A 21,884-nucleotide genomic window follows, 5' to 3' on the forward strand; every position below is an offset into this window, starting at 1 on the left:
TGGCGAGCTCGATTGCATTTAGATCCAATATAAATAAATTCTGAGGATTCCATTATTACACCCAACATACCACGAACTTCTGATGAGTTCGACTGTTTTAGCTACTGTATAAATAAATTGAGAGGGTTCCATTATTACACCCAACAAAACCTAAACTTCTGACAAGTTCTACTGCTTTGGCTCCTATGTAAATAAGTTGAGAGGATTCCATTATTACACCCAACAAACCACGAACTTCTGACGAGCTCGACTGCATTTAGATCCTATGTCAGGATTCCAGTATTACACCCAAAAAACCACGATCTTCTGGTGAGATTTATTCATTTCAATCCTGTATAAATTAATTGTGAGGATTTCATTATTATATAAATAAATTGTGGGGATCCTATTATTAAACCCAACAAACCACGAACTTCTGGCGAGCTCGATTGCATTTAGATCCAATATAAATAAATTCTGAGGATTCCATTATTACACCCAACATACCACGAACTTCTGATGAGTTCGACTGTTTTAGCTACTGTATAAATAAGTTGAGAGGATTCCATTATTACACCCAACAAACCACGAACTTCTGACGAGCTCGACTGCATTTACATCCTATATCAATTGTCAAAATGCCAGTATTACACCAAAAAAAACCACGATCTTCTGGTGAGATTTATTCATTTCAATCCTGTATAAATTAATTGTGAGGATTTCATTATTATATAAATAAATTGTGGGGATCCTATTATTAAACCCAACAAACCAAGAACTTCTGGCGAGCTCGTTGCATTTAGAACCAGTGTAAATAAATTGTGAGGATTCCTACCTAATTGGGTTTGTAAAAGCTGTAATATCTCACGCGTCATAACACAAAAGACCCGATGTCTTTACACAGGTCGGCGACGTATATCAAAGCAAATGACGCGGGCACAACTTCGCTTTCTCTGCCAGAGTCCGTGCGTGTGCGTATGCGTGTCTGGGCGTGTCACTTTCTAAATCGCGACTTTATAGGAGTGATTGTAAATTAAAACTGCACTAAAACTAGTCACTCGTTGGGTTATTCGAATCCTTCTGTTCTTTCAAAAAAAATTCGTATGTTACAATTTACAAATATATTTTAACGCAACATGATTCCGGTAGTTATTTAGAGCTAATTCTTAATTTATGATGCTCTAAATAAACATTCGTGCTAAACATAATGTGACAAAATTTGAAATTTCCTGAAAAATCATATATTAAATTAAATTGATGCATATCTTTTTACTTTCAAAGAATATCAAATAGATTTTTGTTTAATGTAATAATGGAAAATCCTATACAGTATGTTTTGATAACAGAAATCTCGTCCGACTAACTGTTGAAATAGTCTCTACTCTAACTAATTCGCATCTAATGGACATATTCATAAGAGCTTTTAAGGTTTATTTCTGATATTCTTTTTCGGGAACAAAACTATCGTATAGATAGTAGTGATAGCATTTTTTAAAAATCAAACGTCATGAAAATAAAATCACAGTAACAAAGTTCAGATAAGGCAAGAGTTATGCAATCTTGCGTGTAGTGTATTTAGCAATGATTGGATGTGCATTTCCATGTAGCTTTCGCATAGGGGAAACCAGTTTGCATTGTAAAAACACAACTTAGTTTTCACGATAGTAGTAGAATTAGTGGCGGATCCACCACTACGTCCGGGCTAGAGGCTGTTTATTGCTCTTATAAGTGCGCACTAATAATTTTGTCATATTTTAGTTATTAAAAATTCATGTATTTCATTTTAAAGTACTTCTAGTTTATTTAAAAAAACACACATTTCATAAAAAGGACGATGTTTTATAATACGAATGTTCAGTTCCATTCCACCTTCCGTCACAGACTTGACTTCTGGAGTCTGTAGTCAGCGTCCGTCACAAATATGGCTTCTGGAGTCTGTAGTCAGCGTCCGTCACAGACTTGGCTTCTGGAGTCTGTAGTCAGCGTCCGTCACAGACATGGCTTCTGGAGTCTGTAGTCAGCGTCCGTCACAGACATGGCTTCTGGAGTCTGTAGTCAGCGTCCGTCACAGACATGGCTTCTGGAGTCTGTAGTCAGCGTCCGTCACAGACTTGGCTTCTGGAGTCTGTAGTCAGCGTCCGTCACAGACTTGGCTTCTGGAGTCTGTAGTCAGCGTCCGTCACAGACTTGGCTTCTGGAGTCTGTAGTCAGCGTCCGTCACAGACTTGGCTTCTGGAGTCTGTAGTCAGCGTCCGTCACAGACTTGGCTTCTGGAGTCTGTAGTCAGCGTCCGTCACAGACATGGCTTCTGGAGTCTGTAGTCAGCGTCCGTCACAGACATGGCTTCTGGAGTCTGTAGTCAGCGTCCGTCACAGACTTGGCTTCTGGAGTCTGTAGTCAGCGTCCGTCACAGACTTGGCTTCTGGAGTCTGTAGTCAGCGTCCGTCACAGATTTGGCTTCTGGAGTCTGTAGTCAGCGTCCGTCACAGACTTGGCTTCTGGAGTCTGTAGTCAGCATCCGTCACAGACTTGGCTTCTGGAGTCTGTAGTCAGCGTCCGTCACAGACTTGGCTTCTGGAGTCTGTAGTCAGCGTCCATCTAAAGAGATCCAAGAGTCGGCGACGCAGAAGCTCATAACAAACTCTTTACATCGTTTCGACACAAGAGACACTATGGTCTTCAAGCAATCGTAATCCAAATGAAGAAGTCTTATCGTTGTCTCATCAGGTGCACTACGGTGTTTCAGACCCGATCCCAAATCACAGTAAAACAACCGTGTTTTCTGCACATGACTATCTGTGTGGTAAGTAAGCGGAAGGTGAACTGGGCTGACTCAGCCAATTCGTACTGCATCAACCCTTCGCTACCTTAGCTAAGGTATGTGTACGAATGTTCGTTTGTAGAACAATTTTTAAACAAAACTGCACAACCCTTTTTTAAGGCGGGGGAGGGTGTAAATTGTTTTTTGAGCTTTGGAACCCAAGATAATGTCCACCGTACTGAATAGAATATTTTTTGCTGAACTGAATAAGATCCGTCATTTAACCCCTTACTGCGGATGTCGAAATGGAAGATGGAATAACAAATCGATTAATTTTTCTTCCAAAGATTATTATTTTTGGTCGAATACAACGCAAAATCGAAATCGTCACATTCTTAAATAACAGTTCATTCATTGTTCACAATCAAGTTAAAGAGACCCGGAAATGGTCCTTTCATTTTGAAAAAACCAAAAAAAAAAAAAAAAAAAACAATAAAAAAGAAAAAAATGAAAGAGAAACAAAACAAAAAAGTCAAGAACAAAATCAAAACAAAACAAGAAAAAAAAAAAAAAACGCAAACAAAAAAAAAACATGAGAAAATGAAATATGAAACAATAATAAAAAAAAAAAAAAAAAAAAAAAAGAACAGAAAAAGAAGACAAAAACAAAACTAACCAAAATTGAGAAAAAAAATGAAGAAAAAAAAAGAAAATTTGAGAAAAAGAAAAAAAAAATAGACTAAAAAAAAAAAAAAAAAATACAAAGAAAAAAAAAAAAACATGAAAGAAAACAAAAGAAAAAAGAAAAGAAAAAAAAAAAAAGAAAAAAAAAAAAAAAAAAAACAAAAAAGAAAACAAAAAACTTGAAATTTGAAAACAAAAGAAAGAAAAAAAAGAAGAGAACGAAATAAAAAAAAAAAAAAAAAAAAACAATGAAATAAAAAAAAAAAAAGAAAAAAAAAAAATATGAAACCCCTGGCCTAAACTAAAAAGAACGGCCGATTTGTCCTCTAGTGGAATTTTTCGGTAGAGTTCCGATGTTTCCTTCATTCACACAACGCAAATTCCGTTCCCTCTGCTCTAAGACAGTCGCTGGATAATAAGCGTGCATGTCAACAGCGGAACTGTTAATCCCGCCTTAATATGTTGGCCATCCAACACTCGTTGGTAACGTAATATAACAGCTGGTGTAAGAGATTTTTGTGTACCGAACTATTGACACATAAACATGCTCCCTTTTTCATCGTTTTGTCAAAAAGAGAGTACTTTCGGCTGATATCTGCTCTCCTTCTTCAGGTGTGAAATCCTAAAAGCACAATTTAAGAATATGAAAAGCATAGGATAAAAAATCATTAGTCACAATGATAAGAGGACTGAATTAGTACTCATTTCTTAAATAAGGTCTAAAACGGAGGAATTGTATATAGGTATTAGATATCACATAAACTGAAGTAACGTTTTTTTAATCAGAGAAGGTCCTGCAAGCTCCAAGTACACCCAAATTTTTTGAGGGATTAAAAAATTCATGCCTTATATTAAAGCAAAAATTCAAATGCCGTAACATCATTATATTATTATACATGGAGTAGCACTTCCATCGGTAGACCCCAATGTATTCTGTAACTTAATACATAAATTTAGCCGAAAATTTCATTCTTTGCCTCGCATTGTTATGTGTTAAACCACTCGTTGTAATAAGTGAGTAATAAGTAGTAACAAATGAGTAATAATGCGGCACTAATTACATGCAGTTGAAGAATTACAGGAAATGTGGTATAATTGTTGATGTTCTTGATGTTCACATTTGAGAGTGCCAATAATGAGGTACAACGTAGGCGCTAATGCTAAGTAGCCTATATTACCTAACCTTTACTGAAAATAACCAAAGTTTTATTACACAGGTAATATTAATTGTAACTCATGGAGATGTTCGTATATTGATTTAACATCAGTTTTGTTTCAGGACAAAGTATTGCACGTTACGTGTCACAGAGAGAAGACGACGTAGTCAACAAGTTTTAGTAGTGTCACGAGTCCAACTGTGTGCAATGACCTTGAGTTCTATCCCATAAGAACAACAGCCACATGGGAATTACCTCGAATTCATCACTTAAGAACAACACTGCATGGATTACTCGAGTTCATCCCTTTTAAGAACAACAGCTGCATGGATTAACCTCGAGTTCTTTCCGTAAGAACAACAGCTGCATGGGATTACCTCGAGTTCTTCCCTAAGAACAACCAGCTGTATGGAATTACTCGTCCTTCCCGTAAGAAAAACTTCTGCATGGAATTGCCTCGAGTTTCTTCCCGTACGAACATCAGCTGCATCGGAATTACCTCGATTCATACTCTTTAAGAACAACAGCTGCATGGAATTACCTCGAGTTCAACCTAAAGAACAAACAGCTGCATGGGTTTACACCTCAGAAGTACTTCCCTTAAGAACAACAGCTGCAATGGGATTACCTCGAGTTCTTCCTTAAGGAACAACAGCTGCATGGATTACCTCGAGTTCTTTCCCGTAAGAACAACACTGCATTAGATTAAAAAAACTAAAAAGAAAAAAAACCAAGTAAAAATAACACTAAACTGAAAAAACAATTTAAGAGTACCTATAACAAAAGTGGTAACACTAAATGAAGGAAGAATACATAAGACAAATATTAAGAAAAATGAAGAAAACCACTAATATAAAAAATATATCCTTGATACTTGTCGAGTTCTTCACCGTAATTAAATCGCTGCATATGGGATTAACCTCAGTTTTCTTCACGTAAGTAAAACAAGCTTCATGGGATAAACCTCGAGTTCTTTTCCTTAAGAACAACAGCTGCATGGGATTAACCTCGAGTCTTACCCTTAATACAACAACAGATGCATGTGATTACCTCGAGTTTCTTCCGAAAGAACAACACTGCATGGAATTACCTCGAGTCTTCCCGTAAGAACAACAGCTGTATGGAATTACCTCGTGTCCTTCCGGTAAGAAAAAACATCTGCATGAATTACCTCTGGTCCTTCCGTAAGAAAAACAACTTGACATGGAATTACCTCCAGTTCTCGCGTAAGAACCAACAGCTGCCAAATGGAATTACTCGAGTTCCATCTCTTAAGAACAACAGCTGCAGGAATTACCTCGAGTTCATCCCTTAAAGAACAACAGCTGCATGGATTAACCTCGATTTCTTCCATTTTTTTTTTTATTTTTTTTTTTTTAAAGAACAACAGCTGCATGGGATTACCTCGAGTTCTTCCCTTAAGAACAACAGCTGCATGGAATTACCACTCGAGTTCATCCCTTAATAACAACATCTGCATGGAATCAACCTCGAGTTTCATTCCCTTAAGAACAACAGCTGCATGGGAATACCTCGAAGTATCTCCTTCCCCCTTAAAGAACAACAGATGCATGGATTACCCGAGTTCTTCACCTTAAGAACAACAGCTTGCATGGGATTACTTCGAGTTCTTCCTACGAACAATGTTAAAAACCGCATGCTCTTTACGTCCTGTATTTTATTGTAATGTTTGGCAAGATATAACTAATACGCAGTTAAACGCTTTTTATTTATTTTTCTAAATTGTATACTTAAATCGGTATACAGTATTTCAAAATGTTCGATAGGATTTGTATCTAAATACCTTTACAAATATCGAACAAACTAAAGTGCGTCTGGGTGCATCTATACTGTTATACAAAAACTTGACGGTGTCTGTCTATATGTTCATGTTGTTTGTGTGTTGTTAATTATGTAAAACTTCTGGACCGATTGTACTCAAACTTTACACAGACATTCTTAGGGTCCCTAGCTAACATAGGCCCATGTAAAGTCCCTCCGAGCTACTTCATACTGGTCGTGAAAACTCCTTTAACACTCCACCATCCGTTGTATTTATAGATTTGAATCCATAATCATACAGTAAATGTTGTGTTCATTACATGTCAAAGTCAACAATAACAAGTATAATAATTTATATACATTTAAACATGTGAAATTTAGTTTGTTGTCAATTATTTGACAAAGTCAGTTAAACTTTACACATGCAGAAGCATTCCTTTGTTTGGGATTGATTCATTAGCATTTTCAGCTACAGTAAACTAACATCATAGGTGGTGGTATTCTCGCGTGGGGAGGAGTGTCGTCTGCTGTACTGGAACCACTTGAGGTCACGCAGAGAAGTACAACAAGGATCATTTTGAGAAGAAGCCGCAGATATCCTTCTAATCTTTTATATCATGAGTTTCCTGTTTTAAGTGTAAGGCAATTGTACATAAAATCTCAAAGATTTTATCTTTATAGCGCTTCACCAGAACTATTCTACCAGACACAAAATACAGGTTGGATATCAGATACCAAGACCAAATTTTTCCATAGAAAAATTTAACTCTTTTTACATAGCTCAAGTGCTTTATAAAAATCTACCAGAGCACATATTGGAGGCAGAGGGTGGAAGTGTAGTCGAGTACAAGCGTAGGGTGGGTCGGTGGTTGCTCAACCTGGGTGATGCTGCTGCAGAGACACTGAATCGTTCGCGTTACCAATAAATTATGTAGAAGCCTGTTAACAGCAAATTATTTGGAAATATTGGGTACATAAGAATCATTATTGTTGGATGTGTTGTTGAATTGTTTTTATCCATCAACAGTAGATATGGTGGTTAAGCGATGCCTAAACTGAATATATATAAATATATGATTTTCAGAATAATGTATTTCGTGCAATCTTAAACCAACCTTTTAAGATGTAAAAGTCTGTTTAAAGTGAAACCATACTATAAAACTTTTAATCAGTAAAAGACTGATTTATGGACTCTTCCCCATACACAGACCTGTAGTCTACATGGGGAATTGTTCATTTTAAATTGTAGAAGTTGCTGTATATGTTATTGTTTTTGTATGTGAATAAAAATGTGAATTTGAATTTGAGTTATCTGGAAAGCTAAAGACTACGAATTTAGCCTTCCTCTTATATTTAGAATTTCCTAACACTGGAATAAAGTAGTTCAATTGTTCCTGAAATCCTTGGAGCAAATCAATAAAGTATAATGAAATATTGGAGTTAAATTCGATAAATTTTCTCAAAACAGTTTCATTCACTCTCCGACACCATGGTCCCCATCTATAAACTTAAATATAAAACAGATCAAGAGATTGGAATATCTTTCAGTGATTATCACTTATTTCAGGATTGCTTGGAATGCCACTAAAAGAAAATCTCATGGTGTCCCTGTTTCTCATAACGAAGCGAAGCCGCGGATAACCGTTAGTATTAATAATACACGTTTAAAAGCTGCTTTATTTTTTGGCTCCCTGAACTTCTATCATTGTCTTTCTTCTATGAGCTTTCTTCTTCGTTGCTCTCAAATCTGCCAAACGCAGAGGACACTGGGAGACGCTACAACTCTCAACCCTGCACAGGAAGCGTTCCACGAAAGTTGCGCAACCTTGCTTCCAGACCTGAAGTCACTTTCAGGGAAGCCCAAGAACGAGCGACAAGAGTACGACGAGTGATTGTAGCAGAATTGTAACCCAAAACAATAAATCATTGGTAAATACTTGTGATAAGAGTTATCTAGAGTGTCTGAGCTCATGACAAGAAATACTCGAGTCAGCCAATGAGGAGATGGCGCGTGAGGCAATCATATGATAGGCGGCCAAACCGCGATCGTCTGCCCAGGATTCGACACCAGAACCAGCCACCAGCTCGGCGGAGGACGTGACACAGTGCCAGGACCAGGACCAGACCCAGGATCACAATGTCTCAGACGGATACCCCCGAATACGCCCCCTTCTTCGGCAGCATGGGCGCCGCCTCTGCCATCATATTTAGCGGTACGTGGTAACCTACTTAGGGTCTAAAGTTTATACCTTGCATAGTATTTAAAACTCTTATTTTCACAAATAACGAGTTCTTCTAAAAAAATCTCAAATGACCGCTAATTCATTAATTTGCCATCACACGATCCAGTTTCTCTGTATGCCTTCTTGTAAATCTATACGGCATTGGAGGATTAAAACAATAGGTCCACTTGGGCGGGCCCTACGGGCCGAACACCCAAAGGGGTCGAAAACATTTAATCCAAGTCTTTTTATTGCTATCACACTAATGATTTTGTTCTCATAAAAATCACTTAAAAGATATAAAAACTCTTTTTAAATGCTTCAATAATAATATATTTTACGATAATTACAAATTTGTTTTTTGTCACCTTTTGGTAGAACAGTTTTCACAAAAGGTTAGGAGGAGAGGACCCAAGGGGCTTAAGCAAGTGGAATTCGCTACTGAAAGGGGATTATTTTTCAAAAATACTTATGTTGTAGCGAAACATGGCTTATCATGAAGTGTAACACTAAAATGTAACTATCGTCCACTTACACTACCATATAAATATTCAATAATAGTCAAGTTTCGTATTTCACCACTGGTAAATTATGTAATATTTATACCGAAAATAAGTTGTTTTAACAGAGAACAAAGAAATTGTTATAAGTACTAATACCAAAAACGTAATTTCTTTGCGGTAAGTGTCCTGGATAAAATAGCGAAATTTCAAATAAATCCAAAATTTTTATGATTTATTGGGTAAGCTCTTATTAAGGTCAGGCCGGTGATTTTCTTTTATCACATATTACTTTGGTACACTTCACTATATTTTGTTAAAGATTTACTGTATGTCTTGATTTTTGACATATGAAAAGAGGACAGGAAATAATTCTTGAAATGCACAGTATTGAAGTTTCTATAAGCATAGACCTGAAATCCTGTAAGCATTTCAAATCCAATTATGGGCTATAAATAAAGGACACACTACAGAACTTTATCACTCAGTTTGACTAATATTCTAAGGATTAAAAATGTAGTAACCTACATTACTTAACCTTTCCTGAGGGTTTTAATAAACGATTTTCAATTTAAACTTCTGACATTTTTATGAATTTTTCTTCACGCCGTTAAAAAAAATTAACTCACAAACGGCAATTTCGATGAGGTTTCGCAATTAATGTAATGATAGCTATTAATTACCTCACAGAATATATAAAAAGGGAAAAATTTAGAAAATTATTATTATTATTAACTTTTCAATTTACGGTTGTCATCGCTTTGCAAATATTTCGCTTCTTCCTGCTATTTCGCACGAACACTACGTATTAAGTTTCTCATGTAATTAAAACAAGAAACACAGCAAAGAGAAGTTTTTATTTTTTGTAGATACACTACAGTACAACACTACACAATCATGTTACCATAAGATAAATCTGTATCCTGTAAATGAATCTAATCTGAGTTTCATTGTGAGATCAGATTAAATATTACTAACATACTCGTACGAAGCACCATAACCTACAACTTAGCCGTTGCGTCCAAGTCTATGGCACAATTTCGTACTGTTAGACAACAAAAATAACGCTCGCTTGACATAAAATGTTTAATCTTGACAATAATTATCCATAGTTACTTTAACGAGCGATCAGAGAGTGAAATGCATTAATTTATGTAGAATTTATAAGTAAAACACGAGCTTTTATTAAACTGCCGGATTCTAAGTGGCTATGAGTCAGAGTTAGTAACAGAAAATGTTAAATTTCCATTTAAGTTCTTCAGTATTGTCAGTTTCCATTCAGTATATTCCCCTCTGCATCTCCGCAGCAAACAATTGATACCTCTTAACTGTGACATATTTGATTGCTCCCGGCTTGTGCAAGCGTATTTTTAAAGTGGCCGTGCTCGCTTATGCGTTGACGGATTTCGTTGGAAAAAGTACCGTTGGAATTGTCATAAAAATTTCAAAATAGTTGGTATCTTGTATAGATTGGTTTAACCTGTTAAAACAGCTGAAGCCTATTTCAAAAGACAAAAGTCTTAGTTGCTCCTGGCTTGTACAAGCATACATATAAAGCGATCGTGCTCGCTTAGCGTTGACGGATTTCTTGAAAAAGGTACCGTTGGCATTGGTATAAAAATGACTAAATAGTTGGTATCCTATCAACTTTTTATAACTACACAGTTTTTGTTTTGTTTTTATTTTAACAACTTTAAACAAACGCTATTTTGAAACGGATCAACGGATTTTGTTAATATTTTATTTTCAAAAAGGTCTACCAAAGGTTAATACAATTCTCAAGTTTCATAACTTTATCTCAACTGGTTCAAAAGATATAACTTTTTTTATAAAAAACATATACAGACAGATGGACGGAAAACTAAAAGTTTTAGGACATACCTTCACAGGACCTTTTTTGCTCATTTTGATGTGTAGAACAAAATCTCTAAGTATTAGAACACTTTTACTGATAACCCTGTATGTAGGTAAGTTGATTTCCGTGTGTCCAAATTGATTTGAGAGGGGATTAATTAATAGTAAGGTTATGTTCTTTAGAACACGTGAAATGTCTGAGACGTAATGGGTTGTAATGAGAGAGGAAAGTTTGGTTCGTTTTTTGTATTTTTTGTATTTTTTGTGATGAGCTCTGTCATGTGTGCCTATGCTACAAATAGTCGTAAATAGTGTTTTTGAGAAATTGCGTATCTACTTGGACAGGAATACAAGTATCTACAACATGGTAATAAAAGTCTATTATGTAATACAGACGGCATTAAACTCCTCGGAAATCGGAGTTACTAGCAATTAATTTGTTAAAAGAGATTTAATAAATAGCTGCTTCCTCGGCAACGAAGATGCTCTAACATTCTTTGGCAAACGTGTAATTCATAAAATATGTGTCAATTTGTCATAACGACATATGCAATGAGTAATCTCTAAATCGCATAAATTTATAAAATATGTACAGGATGTTCGTAAATGGGCGTCACAAACCTCTATGGCTTATAATAGGTCAAAAATGTGTCGTTTATATGCTGGCCGCCGTTTTGAATTGTTTAGAAAAAATAATATCTTTGGAACTAGTACAGCTACAGATACCAAGCCTCACAGATAGGTAGCTATACATAAGAGGAAAAGTAAAATAAATAATGGTGTAATTTACTTTAGTATTAACAACATTTTTAAAGTCAAATAAAAAACAGTATAGTTATAAAAAATGTAAGAGATACCAAATATTTAGTAAATTTTATAGTAATTCCAACGATAATTTTTAAACGTAATCCGGCAACGAAGTAAGGACGATCAGTGTATAGGTCTGCACAAGCTGGGAGCAACACAGATTTTATCAGCTGTTTTGCATCAATTATAAAAGATTGGACAAGATGCTAACTTTTAAAAATTTGTATCAAAATTCCAACGGTACTTTTTAACGAAATCTTTCGTCGCATAACCGATGAAATACGACCACTTTAAAGGTACGTTTGTACAAACCAGTAGTAACAAACATGTTACAGTTGATAGGTATAAGGTATCTGTGTATTTGACAGAGAAATTTGTTCACCCGCGTCATTCAGCCTAAACCGGTCAATAAATGTGTGTTTTGTGTGTGTAGGCGTACGTGTCAGGTAGTAGTACCTTGGGCTTCACCCCCAGTCTCCAAAAGAATATCCTTGTTAGACGTAATTTCTATACGACTTAAACATCAGTTTTGGTTAAATCAGCGTATTTAAAAACAGTTGATACATTGATACCGTCTTTGAGCACCGTCACCTTGAATCGAAATGCATTCTATTATCCGAGATTACTCTTATTAAAAAAAACCCATCTGCAATTCAGGGAAACGTTGATCTATGAGAGTTTTAAGAGATCAAGGCACACACAAAACGGAAGATGCAATAGACCGAAAGCTATAGGATGTTGACTCCAAGTCCTAGGAATCTGTTGCATACTCGTATACTCGTATTCTTAGCTAGATTTTCCAGATACTGAGCTCAGAATTAACGTGATAGTCAACATATAAGCTGGACCTAAATGCTAGGCGTTTCTAGTAAATACAGAAAGCAACACATGGGTGATTCTACTATAGTTTAGAGGTTATGTTATTTCAGAGGTAGTATTATGAATACTCTAAAGGCGTTCAGGAGCCTCGTGGTTCAGTGCCCAAAGTTTTAAATTCCAGATCTTATGAATTGTAACTGAAATCTGCATAATTCGTGTGGCAGAGGAAGTATGGAAAGTCTTGTTGAGTACCACATGGGTCAACCCCTCTGGCCCTAACAGCTCAGCTTTACGACATGGACTTCAGGGTCATCGGATTTCATGGACTGTAATTCTTTACGAGTGTTTATAAAATATTAGTTTCTCCTCCAGCCGTAAATGCTTACTCGTATTACAGTGACTATAAACGATGGGGTAAAAAAGATATACCTTCATTCAATCAAAGTATTATTTTTAGACAACCGTTTATTTTAGACACCATACGTGGCAGGGGTTTGTGAAGAGTCCTCAGAATATTGTAGGCTAATGATCCTGTCGGTTGCAGCTCTGGGGGCGGCCTACGGGACTGCCAAGTCCGGCACCGGTATCGCAGCCATGTCTGTGATGAGGCCGGAGAACATCATGAAGTCCATCATCCCCGTCGTCATGGCGGGTATCATCGCCATCTATGGACTGGTGGTGGCCGTCCTCATCGCTGGCCAGCTCACGGTCGGCCAGTACACCATCTTTAAGTGAGTACATGCTGGTTAAATGTTCAAGATTTGCTGTATAGTTGACATCTAATCATTTAAAACTTGTCCATGTGTAAGTTGTTTCACTGACACTACAATGTTCGTTCCAAAATTTACATAATGACTTTAAAAAATAATCCTTTTAAGAATTACTATTGTTTCTGAATACAATTATAAAGCTTAAACTATGAAGAACTTTACTGTAGTATTAATGATAGAATGTTATTGAAAATCCACAATCGCTTGAATAAATACAATCGGCGTATAATTCTTTCTAGTAAGACATAATTACGAGATACTGAAATTGTATATACAAGTATATATTTTATATATAAGTCAACGCCTCTGTTTGTTGAAGCAGTAACTCTATATTTATGTTTTACAATTGATCCTCCTATCTCAGGCAATCACATGTTTATCCTCTATCATTATGCTTTATCTTATCGGTAAAGTTTTTGTTATGACCAGTGAATTCTTAAAGCGATAAGAAATCTTTTTGTGTACGAAAGGGGAGATAAAGTATATCTCATAGCATATTGTGACAAAACTTGACAACCCAGGTAGGTATTCCGCTAAGCAAGTCTTCTTTGACTGAGTTAAAAACATACAGGAATTGAAGCCAGCATATGATTCTACTGCTTCTTGTGGTATTGCAGTTCCTTTTTGTATATGAAACTTTAGTTATAAGAAACCTTAAGTTTGTTGTTTACGATGGATAATTTGAAAGGATAATATGGTTTCGAACATTGGCCATTGTTTGAGTGGCAGTGCGCTACCGTAATGTTCAGTTTGTACGTTTTTGTGTATTAAAGGGTTTTAAACCTGAAGAAGTGGTAGATTTCAATCCTCGAAACGTGGTTTTAGTTTTTGTAACATATAATAATGGCAAATATCCGGAATCACACTATCTTTTCAAACTTGAACTGTGTTGACATTCTGGATGTTCCAGGGGGCTGGTTCACTTGGGTGCTGGACTGGCAGTAGGGTTCAGTGGGTTGGCAGCAGGGTTTGCCATCGGCGTCGTTGGGGACTCGGGAGTACGAGGCACAGCGCAGCAGCCTAGATTATTCGTCGGCATGATCCTCATCCTCATTTTTGCTGAGGTCAGTACACGTTCTTCACACAAGAATGTGTGAAGGTGAACATGTGAAGGTGAACATTATGTGACAGGTGAAGCTATTATAAAGCTTACTATCAATTTAAATGCAAGATCTACGCAGACCTTTATACGAATGGTCATTGACGTTCTTGGTAAAAGTACTTAAAAGTACATTAAAAATCCACAAACCTTGGTTGAGTCAACAGCGAGATATTCTTGTTTTATCGAGTCTTATCAGTAAATTTTAATTAAGTGTTTATCCATTAACTAGAAGAGATGATCCATAGGATCATATAGGGCATTACACATTGGTATTGCCAAATACGGTATGTCATGCTCGTGTACAAATCATACGTATTTTTAGGTTACTACTAAAACTATGAGTAGAAAGTTAAAATAAACGATTATTAGAAACTTCACACATTTAGATGCAGTTATTCTAGGTAGATATCTAATCTATCTATTGCACAGTGTTTGTGTATACAAGTCGCTATCTACATTGATACAGAAATGCGCCTGTAATCATTATGATTCACGAGGGAGTTCTTAGCGAATTTTCAACGAAATTCCGCGAGGATGCTCTTTAAGTAAATTGCAGGATTGTGTTTGATACTCGTAATTGGGTCGAAGAGGAACACCCACAGAGCCAACCCCGTTTTCAACAGTGCTACTCTCGACGCTATAAAATATAGAAATAAATCAAAATCGACATAAACTGTCACTAAGGCAGTTTCATATGCATACGGCTTTGGACCGAAGGGATTACAATACCAAGGCTATTGCCATTTTCTACACAAAAATCCCGGATGTCCAAGTTATGTCTAACTTGAATATTGATTGACTAAGGATATTTACTTGTCATACTTGAAGACAAGTTGGTGGAATTCCAGATCAAAAAAGGTTTCCACACAACACCCCTGCATGGCTTTACAAATACATAATAAAAAAAAACTTTCTACGGAACAAATCTTTACGAGAATGATCCATGAGCCCATTGGGGTCCAGGCCCAACAACGTTAAGAGGGATTTCAACCAAAAGTGGCGTAGATATCCTCCGGAGCAAACGGTAAGCTAGGAATGCTCCTTTAGCCAACTGGATATAGCTTAAGTTGCGTAGGCTTTTTCCTCACAGCCACTTTGCATGTTCTATGTATGTATGAATTTGAATCAAAATTGGCATATACTGGCCAAGAAGGCACAGCCATATGAACAAAACAGTTTTCTATACAACCACCACGAACGTGATGTGGCATGACTTAATTATATTTGAGATAAATTGGTATGAGGTTGTACTGGAAGATATTTTAACCAATACCAGTTACTGTTCTTCACTCAAACGTCGGCTCCACCAGCCAGGATGTGTATCCCAAAAAACTACTATTCAAGAACGTGAGGCACGAATCGCTGAACACTGAAACTCGAAGAAAAGCTTTACAGTCATGTGAAGAAGTGGAGTGATAAAATAGAGATTGTCTTTTAAACCAAAATAGTTGTATCAATTATTTAAAAGTTTTCTCGTTTGTTTTATAGAAAGCAACTACTTAGAAGAAATTGCTACTTCCAGGTCGTCAGATAAACTATCAGAGGATTTTTATAGGAATCATAATATAAATTGTACAGCTCGGAAAAACCATCGTGGACTTCCAGCCAGGATTGGGAATTTTATTTACACACTTGGGTTTGTGGGAAGGAAAATTACTTCCTTCATAAGAATTTCACGTCTCTTCTTCAAGCAGAAGAGCGAATGGGATGCTCGTAAATTTTATCAGTACTGATTGCTAGGAATCGCAAGCCTCCAGCAAAGTTTATGCGATGCCACATTCTATCTCAGACTCCAGAATGACTTTCTTAGCCTTGTGATGTATAAATTGTCCATGCTAGCAGAGTCTTGTCCTCGATCAGCTTCCAAGAAGTTATTACCCTCTTGAGCAGCACAATTGCGTTTCCGTTATGTTGCTGCTAAAACCCATCCGTTAAGGATGGGTTTTACCGTAGGTCCAAAGAAGAGAATAACCTTGCTCTAACAAAACTAAACCAATATCCTTAGCCCTGATTGAACTGGTCGAGACGTTTCTGTCTAAAGCCTCATTAGGTCACCTCTTCCGCCTCGAAAGTAAAGCCACTTATATAAGGATAATATGAGCCAAAACATCTAGGATATCCAGGGTCAGAGGACTCAGATGATGTTTTGTTATCATCAAATACGAATATTTCTGGATTTCCTGCCAGGCCTTCGGGACTTGTCACTCTAAACTTTTTGGGAAACGCTTTTTGTCTTCTCCGCTGGCTTGGATGGATTTCACAGTCTATTCATTTGTAGGCTGGAGTCATTTGCACACAAGAGTACCCGCCATCGTGTTGGCGACACAGGGGATGCTGTGAGATACCAGATCCTCATTGGCGAGATGTGAGACAGTTGCCATCGTAGCATTTGTGCTGTGCGGTGTTCTCTAAATTTTATTGGACCGTGCATTTGTGAACGTCTCTATTACAATTAGTACTTTACTTTATTTTACTTCAGTTCGTTTATTTATTTAGAATTTTACAGCTCTGCCTTGAACCGTATTAGTTACGTAGCCGTGCTGTTCCACATCTTGTTCCTGATCAAACTAACAAGAATTGTCTTTTATCAAGCTTAGGTTTCCATCTTTATGTTCCTGTGTTATTGGTGAATATAGCTATGTTATTTAAAAGTAAATAAACTCAGAAGAAAGGGATACAAATATGTAAGTTTTAATAAGAGGTGCATGAAAAACAAATAAAACCAGTCGTAGCTGAAAAATAACCTCTTAAGGTCGAGTTATCTTTGACTATGCCTAGGTTATGTTATGTACCAATACATGCATGGCTATTGAGTCTAACGCCGTATCCCCAAGAGTCGTTTTCCTGTCCTTTTTTTTATCTAACTAACATAATGTTTAAGCTGTCATGACTCTGAACGGTACTAAAAATATAAGAAAATGTATGAAGAAATCGAATACAGAATGAAGTAAAATTAAAGTTTTGAATGGAGAAAATACAGCTAGTGTGGATTTTCACCTCGAGAGACGAAGACATTAGACGCCATATAATTCCTCCTTGACCACTCTGTGCAATGTGATGAAGAATACATGAATTTGGAGCTGAAAAGTTAGTTCTTGAAGTTTCCTACAATACTGCAATTTGGTATTTACTCAAATAACCGATCCGTGCAAGAGAACAGGCCCTTACTTCTACAATAACGTCAAGATTTACCATACTTGATTAAATATTTTCATTTAAGTTGAGCTTCAAATATTAAATTTCCAGACTAACTTCTACGTTTAATATACCTAGTTGTACATTTTAAATATTGCTTACGATACATTTATTTCCGTTCAAAACTAACGACTTTAATGTCACAAAGTATAAGTATATTTTTGTACTTTTAATATTTGGCTATTAGATTGATTTGTATTTCTGCTAAACGAACAACTTTATCTTTATTTTGCGGAACATTTTGGAATTATTTAAAATTTGTTGTTTTATGCTGCATACCTTGAAAAGGTACATTTAATGTATACAATATTTCCACTAATTTACTTAGCTTTGAATAAAAGTACATACAATACGAATTATTTATCAAGTTCAAAGTGAAAACAGGAAAAATGCAAATCTATTATTGGTATGTCATAAAAGATTGTGAAATTTGTAAGTTTACAGTAGATTATGTGTAAAAAAGTGTGGACACAAGAGAGATATTTGGATTCTGTATAGATAATAGAGATGTCTGGATTATGTATAGATAATAGAGATGTCTGGATTATGTATAGATAAAAGGGATGTCTGGATTCTGTATACATAAGAGAAATGTCTGGATTCTGTATAGATAAGAGAAATGTCTGGATAATGTATAGATAAGAGGGATGTCTGGATTTTATATAGATAAAAGAGATGTCTGGATTATGTATAGATAAGAGGGGTGTCTGGATTCTGTATAAATAATAGGATGTCTGGATTATGTATAGATAAGAGGGATGTCTGGATTCTGTATAGATAATAGAGATGTCTGGATTATGTATAGATAAGAGGGATGTCTGGATTCTGTATAGATAAAAGAGATGTCTGGATTATGTATAGATAAGAGGGGTGTCTGGATTCTGTATAAATAATAGGATGTCTGGATTATGTATAGATAAGAGGGGTGTCTGGATTCTGTATAAATAATAGGATGTATGGATTATGTATAGATAAGAGGGATGTCTGGATTCTGTATAGATAATAGAGATGTCTGGATTATGTATAGATAAGAGGGATGTCTGGATTATGTATAGATAAAAGAGATGTCTGGATTATGTATAGATAAGAGGGTGTCTGGATTCTGTATAAATAATAGGATGTCTGGATTATGTATATATAAGAGGGGTGTCTGGATTCTGTATAAATAATAGGATGTCTGGATTATGTATAGATAAGAGGGATGTCTGGATTCTGTATAGATAATAGAGATGTCTGGATTATGTAGAGATAAGAGGGATGTCTGGATTCTGTATAGATAAAAGAGATGTCTGGATTTTGTATAGATCTGAGATTCTATCTTTGAACTTATGTTACATCGATTTCTCTAGTACAAATGTGTATCACAGACTGGAAGTCTGCCAGGTTGGGTTGAGCGGCATGACTTAAGATCCGTAACAGAGCTGTAAAACAATAGAGTAACTTAAGTGACCATTAAATAAACAAAGTGACAACTTGTGGATGTATGGAAATATTTATGAGTCAAAACTACTCTAAACGATATTGTAGGCATTGACTAGACCAAATGCCATGGATTGTTGCTCTGACGTTTATTTTATCTCACTAAAATATCTTGTTATCTGCTGATAAGGAAACCTGTTAGTTCCAAGGTCTTAAGGGTCTGTTGACAAGATTATGTTATCATGACTGTTTGAAAAATAAAATAGAATATATTTGTTTTGCGTGAAGATGTGCGTAGGATCTGCTCGCACTCTCGCTCTTCATTTCCTCAACTGTATCACGTTGTATATATGTTGAGGGGATAGTAAACAATATGATCTGCGTGTTCACAGGTACCGGGCTCTACGGGCTGATCGTGGCCATCTACTTGTTCACCAAGTCCCAGTCGTAGGATCTGCTCGCACTCTCGCTCTTCATTTCCTCAAACTGTATCACGTTGTATATATGTTGAGGGGATAGTAAACAATATGATCTGCGTGTTCACAGGTACTCGGGCTCTACGGGCTGATCGTGGCCATCTACTTGTTCACCAAGTCCCAGTCGTAGGATCTGCTCGCACTCTCGCTCTTCATTTCCTCAAATGTATCATATTGTATATATGTTGAGGGGATAGTAAACAATATGATCTGCGTGTTCACAGGTACTCGGGCTCTACGGGCTGATCGTGGCCATCTACTTGTTCACCAAGTCCCAGTCGTAGGATCTGCTCGCACTCTCGCTCTTCATTTCCTCAAATGTATCATATTGTATAGTATTAGAATTGTTAATAAACTCATACTAAATCATTCTGTTTGAGCTGCGATGATCACTGTTTTGTTTTGATGTTTTTAAGATTATAAAATTTTCAGCCGTCTTGTCTTCAAATTCTTTTTTACATCTAGAATTTTTAAGCAAGTTCAGAAGTCAATGATGTAGTTGTTAATGACCTTGCTAAATATTCGTTAACGATAATCATCATTTCGTTTTGAAATTTCTGTTTTCAATTATCTTGGCAATACATTTTGAAGTCCAGTGTAAGTTTGTTTGTCCTTAATTTCGTTTACATAAATTATCCACTTCGGCCACCTAAATTTGACATATTACCATGAAAACAGTCAGTGCCACCTTTTTGTTGGAAACATAACCTCAAAATACATTCATGTAACTTGGGATTGTGTACCTTAGCAACTGGGAGTGTTCAATGCACTTTGTGGTGATCTGTGAAACACTAAGTACTTGAAGTGGGTGATTTATGTAAACTAAATAGAGATCAGACAAATTTACACTGGACTTCGAAATGTATGAGTACTTCTGCGTATTCAAACAGATGTAACACGTTACGTCTCATTGTTTAATATTTTCTCTATTAGTCAGTTGCATATCAAAATAATGACAAAAACCAATAAAATAAGACGTAAATTTTGATTTTGCCTATATACGGAGAAGTACTGCAAGTTAAAATCATCCAAAATCGTTATTCTTAATCAATAATTTTACCATCATTAGTGTTACGTAATCGTTCTAATTCACACGTACCAAGCGTATTTCTTAATAGTGTTATTTATAGTATATACCATATAAACTATTTCAATAGGTTTTCTATAGTAAAATATTATTTTTAAGCTGAAATTTCAAACATCAGAAATTTGACAACGGTTAAAGAGTTAAGTCAAATATGTTTGAAAAAGTTCATTTACCCTGAGTTTGCATTTTCACGCTTCTTCAGCATTCCTTATAATCAACCATATTGTATTAGTGCCATTTAACATTATAATAAAACCTTTCTTCAGCTATCCTGTCTAAAATCTTTAATTTCCATTTCATTAACACCTATTTATTTACTGCTTTCATTAACATAAATTTCATTTTCTTAGTGAATCTATGGAAATTTGACGACAGGAGAAAAATTGTGTCAAATCTGGTTGAATAAGTTGATTCAGCGTGGGTTTTTCATTTTCACGTTCTTTTGCATTCCTTATAAACTCATATTGTATTAGTGCCATTTAACATTATAATAAAACCTTTCTTCAGCTATCCTGTCTAAAAACTTTAATTTCCATTTCATTAACACCTATTTATTTACTGCTTTCATTAACATAAATTTCATTTTCTTAGTGAATCTATGGAAATTTGACGACAGGAGAAAAATTGTGTCAAGTCTGGTTCAATAAGTTGATTCAGCGTGGGTTTTTCATTTTCACGTTCTTTTGCATTCCTTATAAACTCATATTGTATTAGTGCCATTTAACATTATAATAACACTTTTCTTCAGCTTCCCTGTCTAAAAACTTTAATTTCCATTTCATTAAACCTATTTATTTACTGCTTTCATTAACATAAATATCATTTTCTTAGTGAATCTATGGAAATTTGACGACAGGAGAAAAATTGTGTCAAATCTGGTTGAATAAGTTGATTCAGCGTGGGTTTTTCATTTTCACGTTCTTTTGCATTCCTTATAAACTCATATTGTATTAGTGCCATTTAACATTATAATAAAACCTTTCTTCAGCTTCCCTGTCTAAAAACTTTAATTTCCATTTCATTAACACCTATTTATTTACTGCTTTCATTAACATAAATTTCATTTTCTTAGTGAATCTATGGAAATTTGACGACAGGAGAAAAATTGTGTCAAATCTGGTTGAATAAGTTGATTCAGCGTGGGTTTTTCATTTTCACGTTCTTTTGCATTCCTTATAAACTCATATTGTATTAGTGCCATTTAACATTATAATAAAACCTTTCTTCTGCTTCTCTGTATAAAAACTTTAATTTCCATTTCATTATTACC

At 35.7% G+C, this 21,884-nt stretch overlaps 1 protein-coding gene across 3 annotated transcripts; it reads left to right on the forward strand.

The window, feature by feature from the left end:
* Positions 1-8,375: 8,375 nt before the first annotated feature.
* LOC124357927 (V-type proton ATPase 16 kDa proteolipid subunit-like) lies at positions 8,376-20,883 on the forward strand. Of its 3 annotated transcripts, none has more exons than XM_046810051.1 (4): positions 8,376-8,576; positions 13,110-13,296; positions 14,246-14,399; positions 19,752-20,883. In XM_046810051.1, exons 1-4 carry the CDS (start codon positions 8,501-8,503, stop codon positions 19,809-19,811), a joined length of 477 nt encoding a protein of 158 aa, XP_046666007.1. In that variant the 5' UTR covers positions 8,376-8,500; the 3' UTR covers positions 19,812-20,883. The 3 variants fall into 3 exon arrangements, with proteins under 3 accessions (XP_046666007.1, XP_046666006.1, XP_046666008.1); XM_046810050.1 differs by having other exon boundaries at positions 8,378-8,576; positions 19,598-20,883; XM_046810052.1 differs by lacking the exon at positions 19,752-20,883 and adding an exon at positions 19,444-19,572 and having other exon boundaries at positions 8,378-8,576.
* Positions 20,884-21,884: the final 1,001 nt, after the last annotated feature.

Source organism: Homalodisca vitripennis, chromosome 3 (genome assembly GCF_021130785.1).
Source record: "Homalodisca vitripennis isolate AUS2020 chromosome 3, UT_GWSS_2.1, whole genome shotgun sequence".
NCBI classification, from domain to species: Eukaryota; Metazoa; Arthropoda; class Insecta; order Hemiptera; family Cicadellidae; genus Homalodisca; species Homalodisca vitripennis.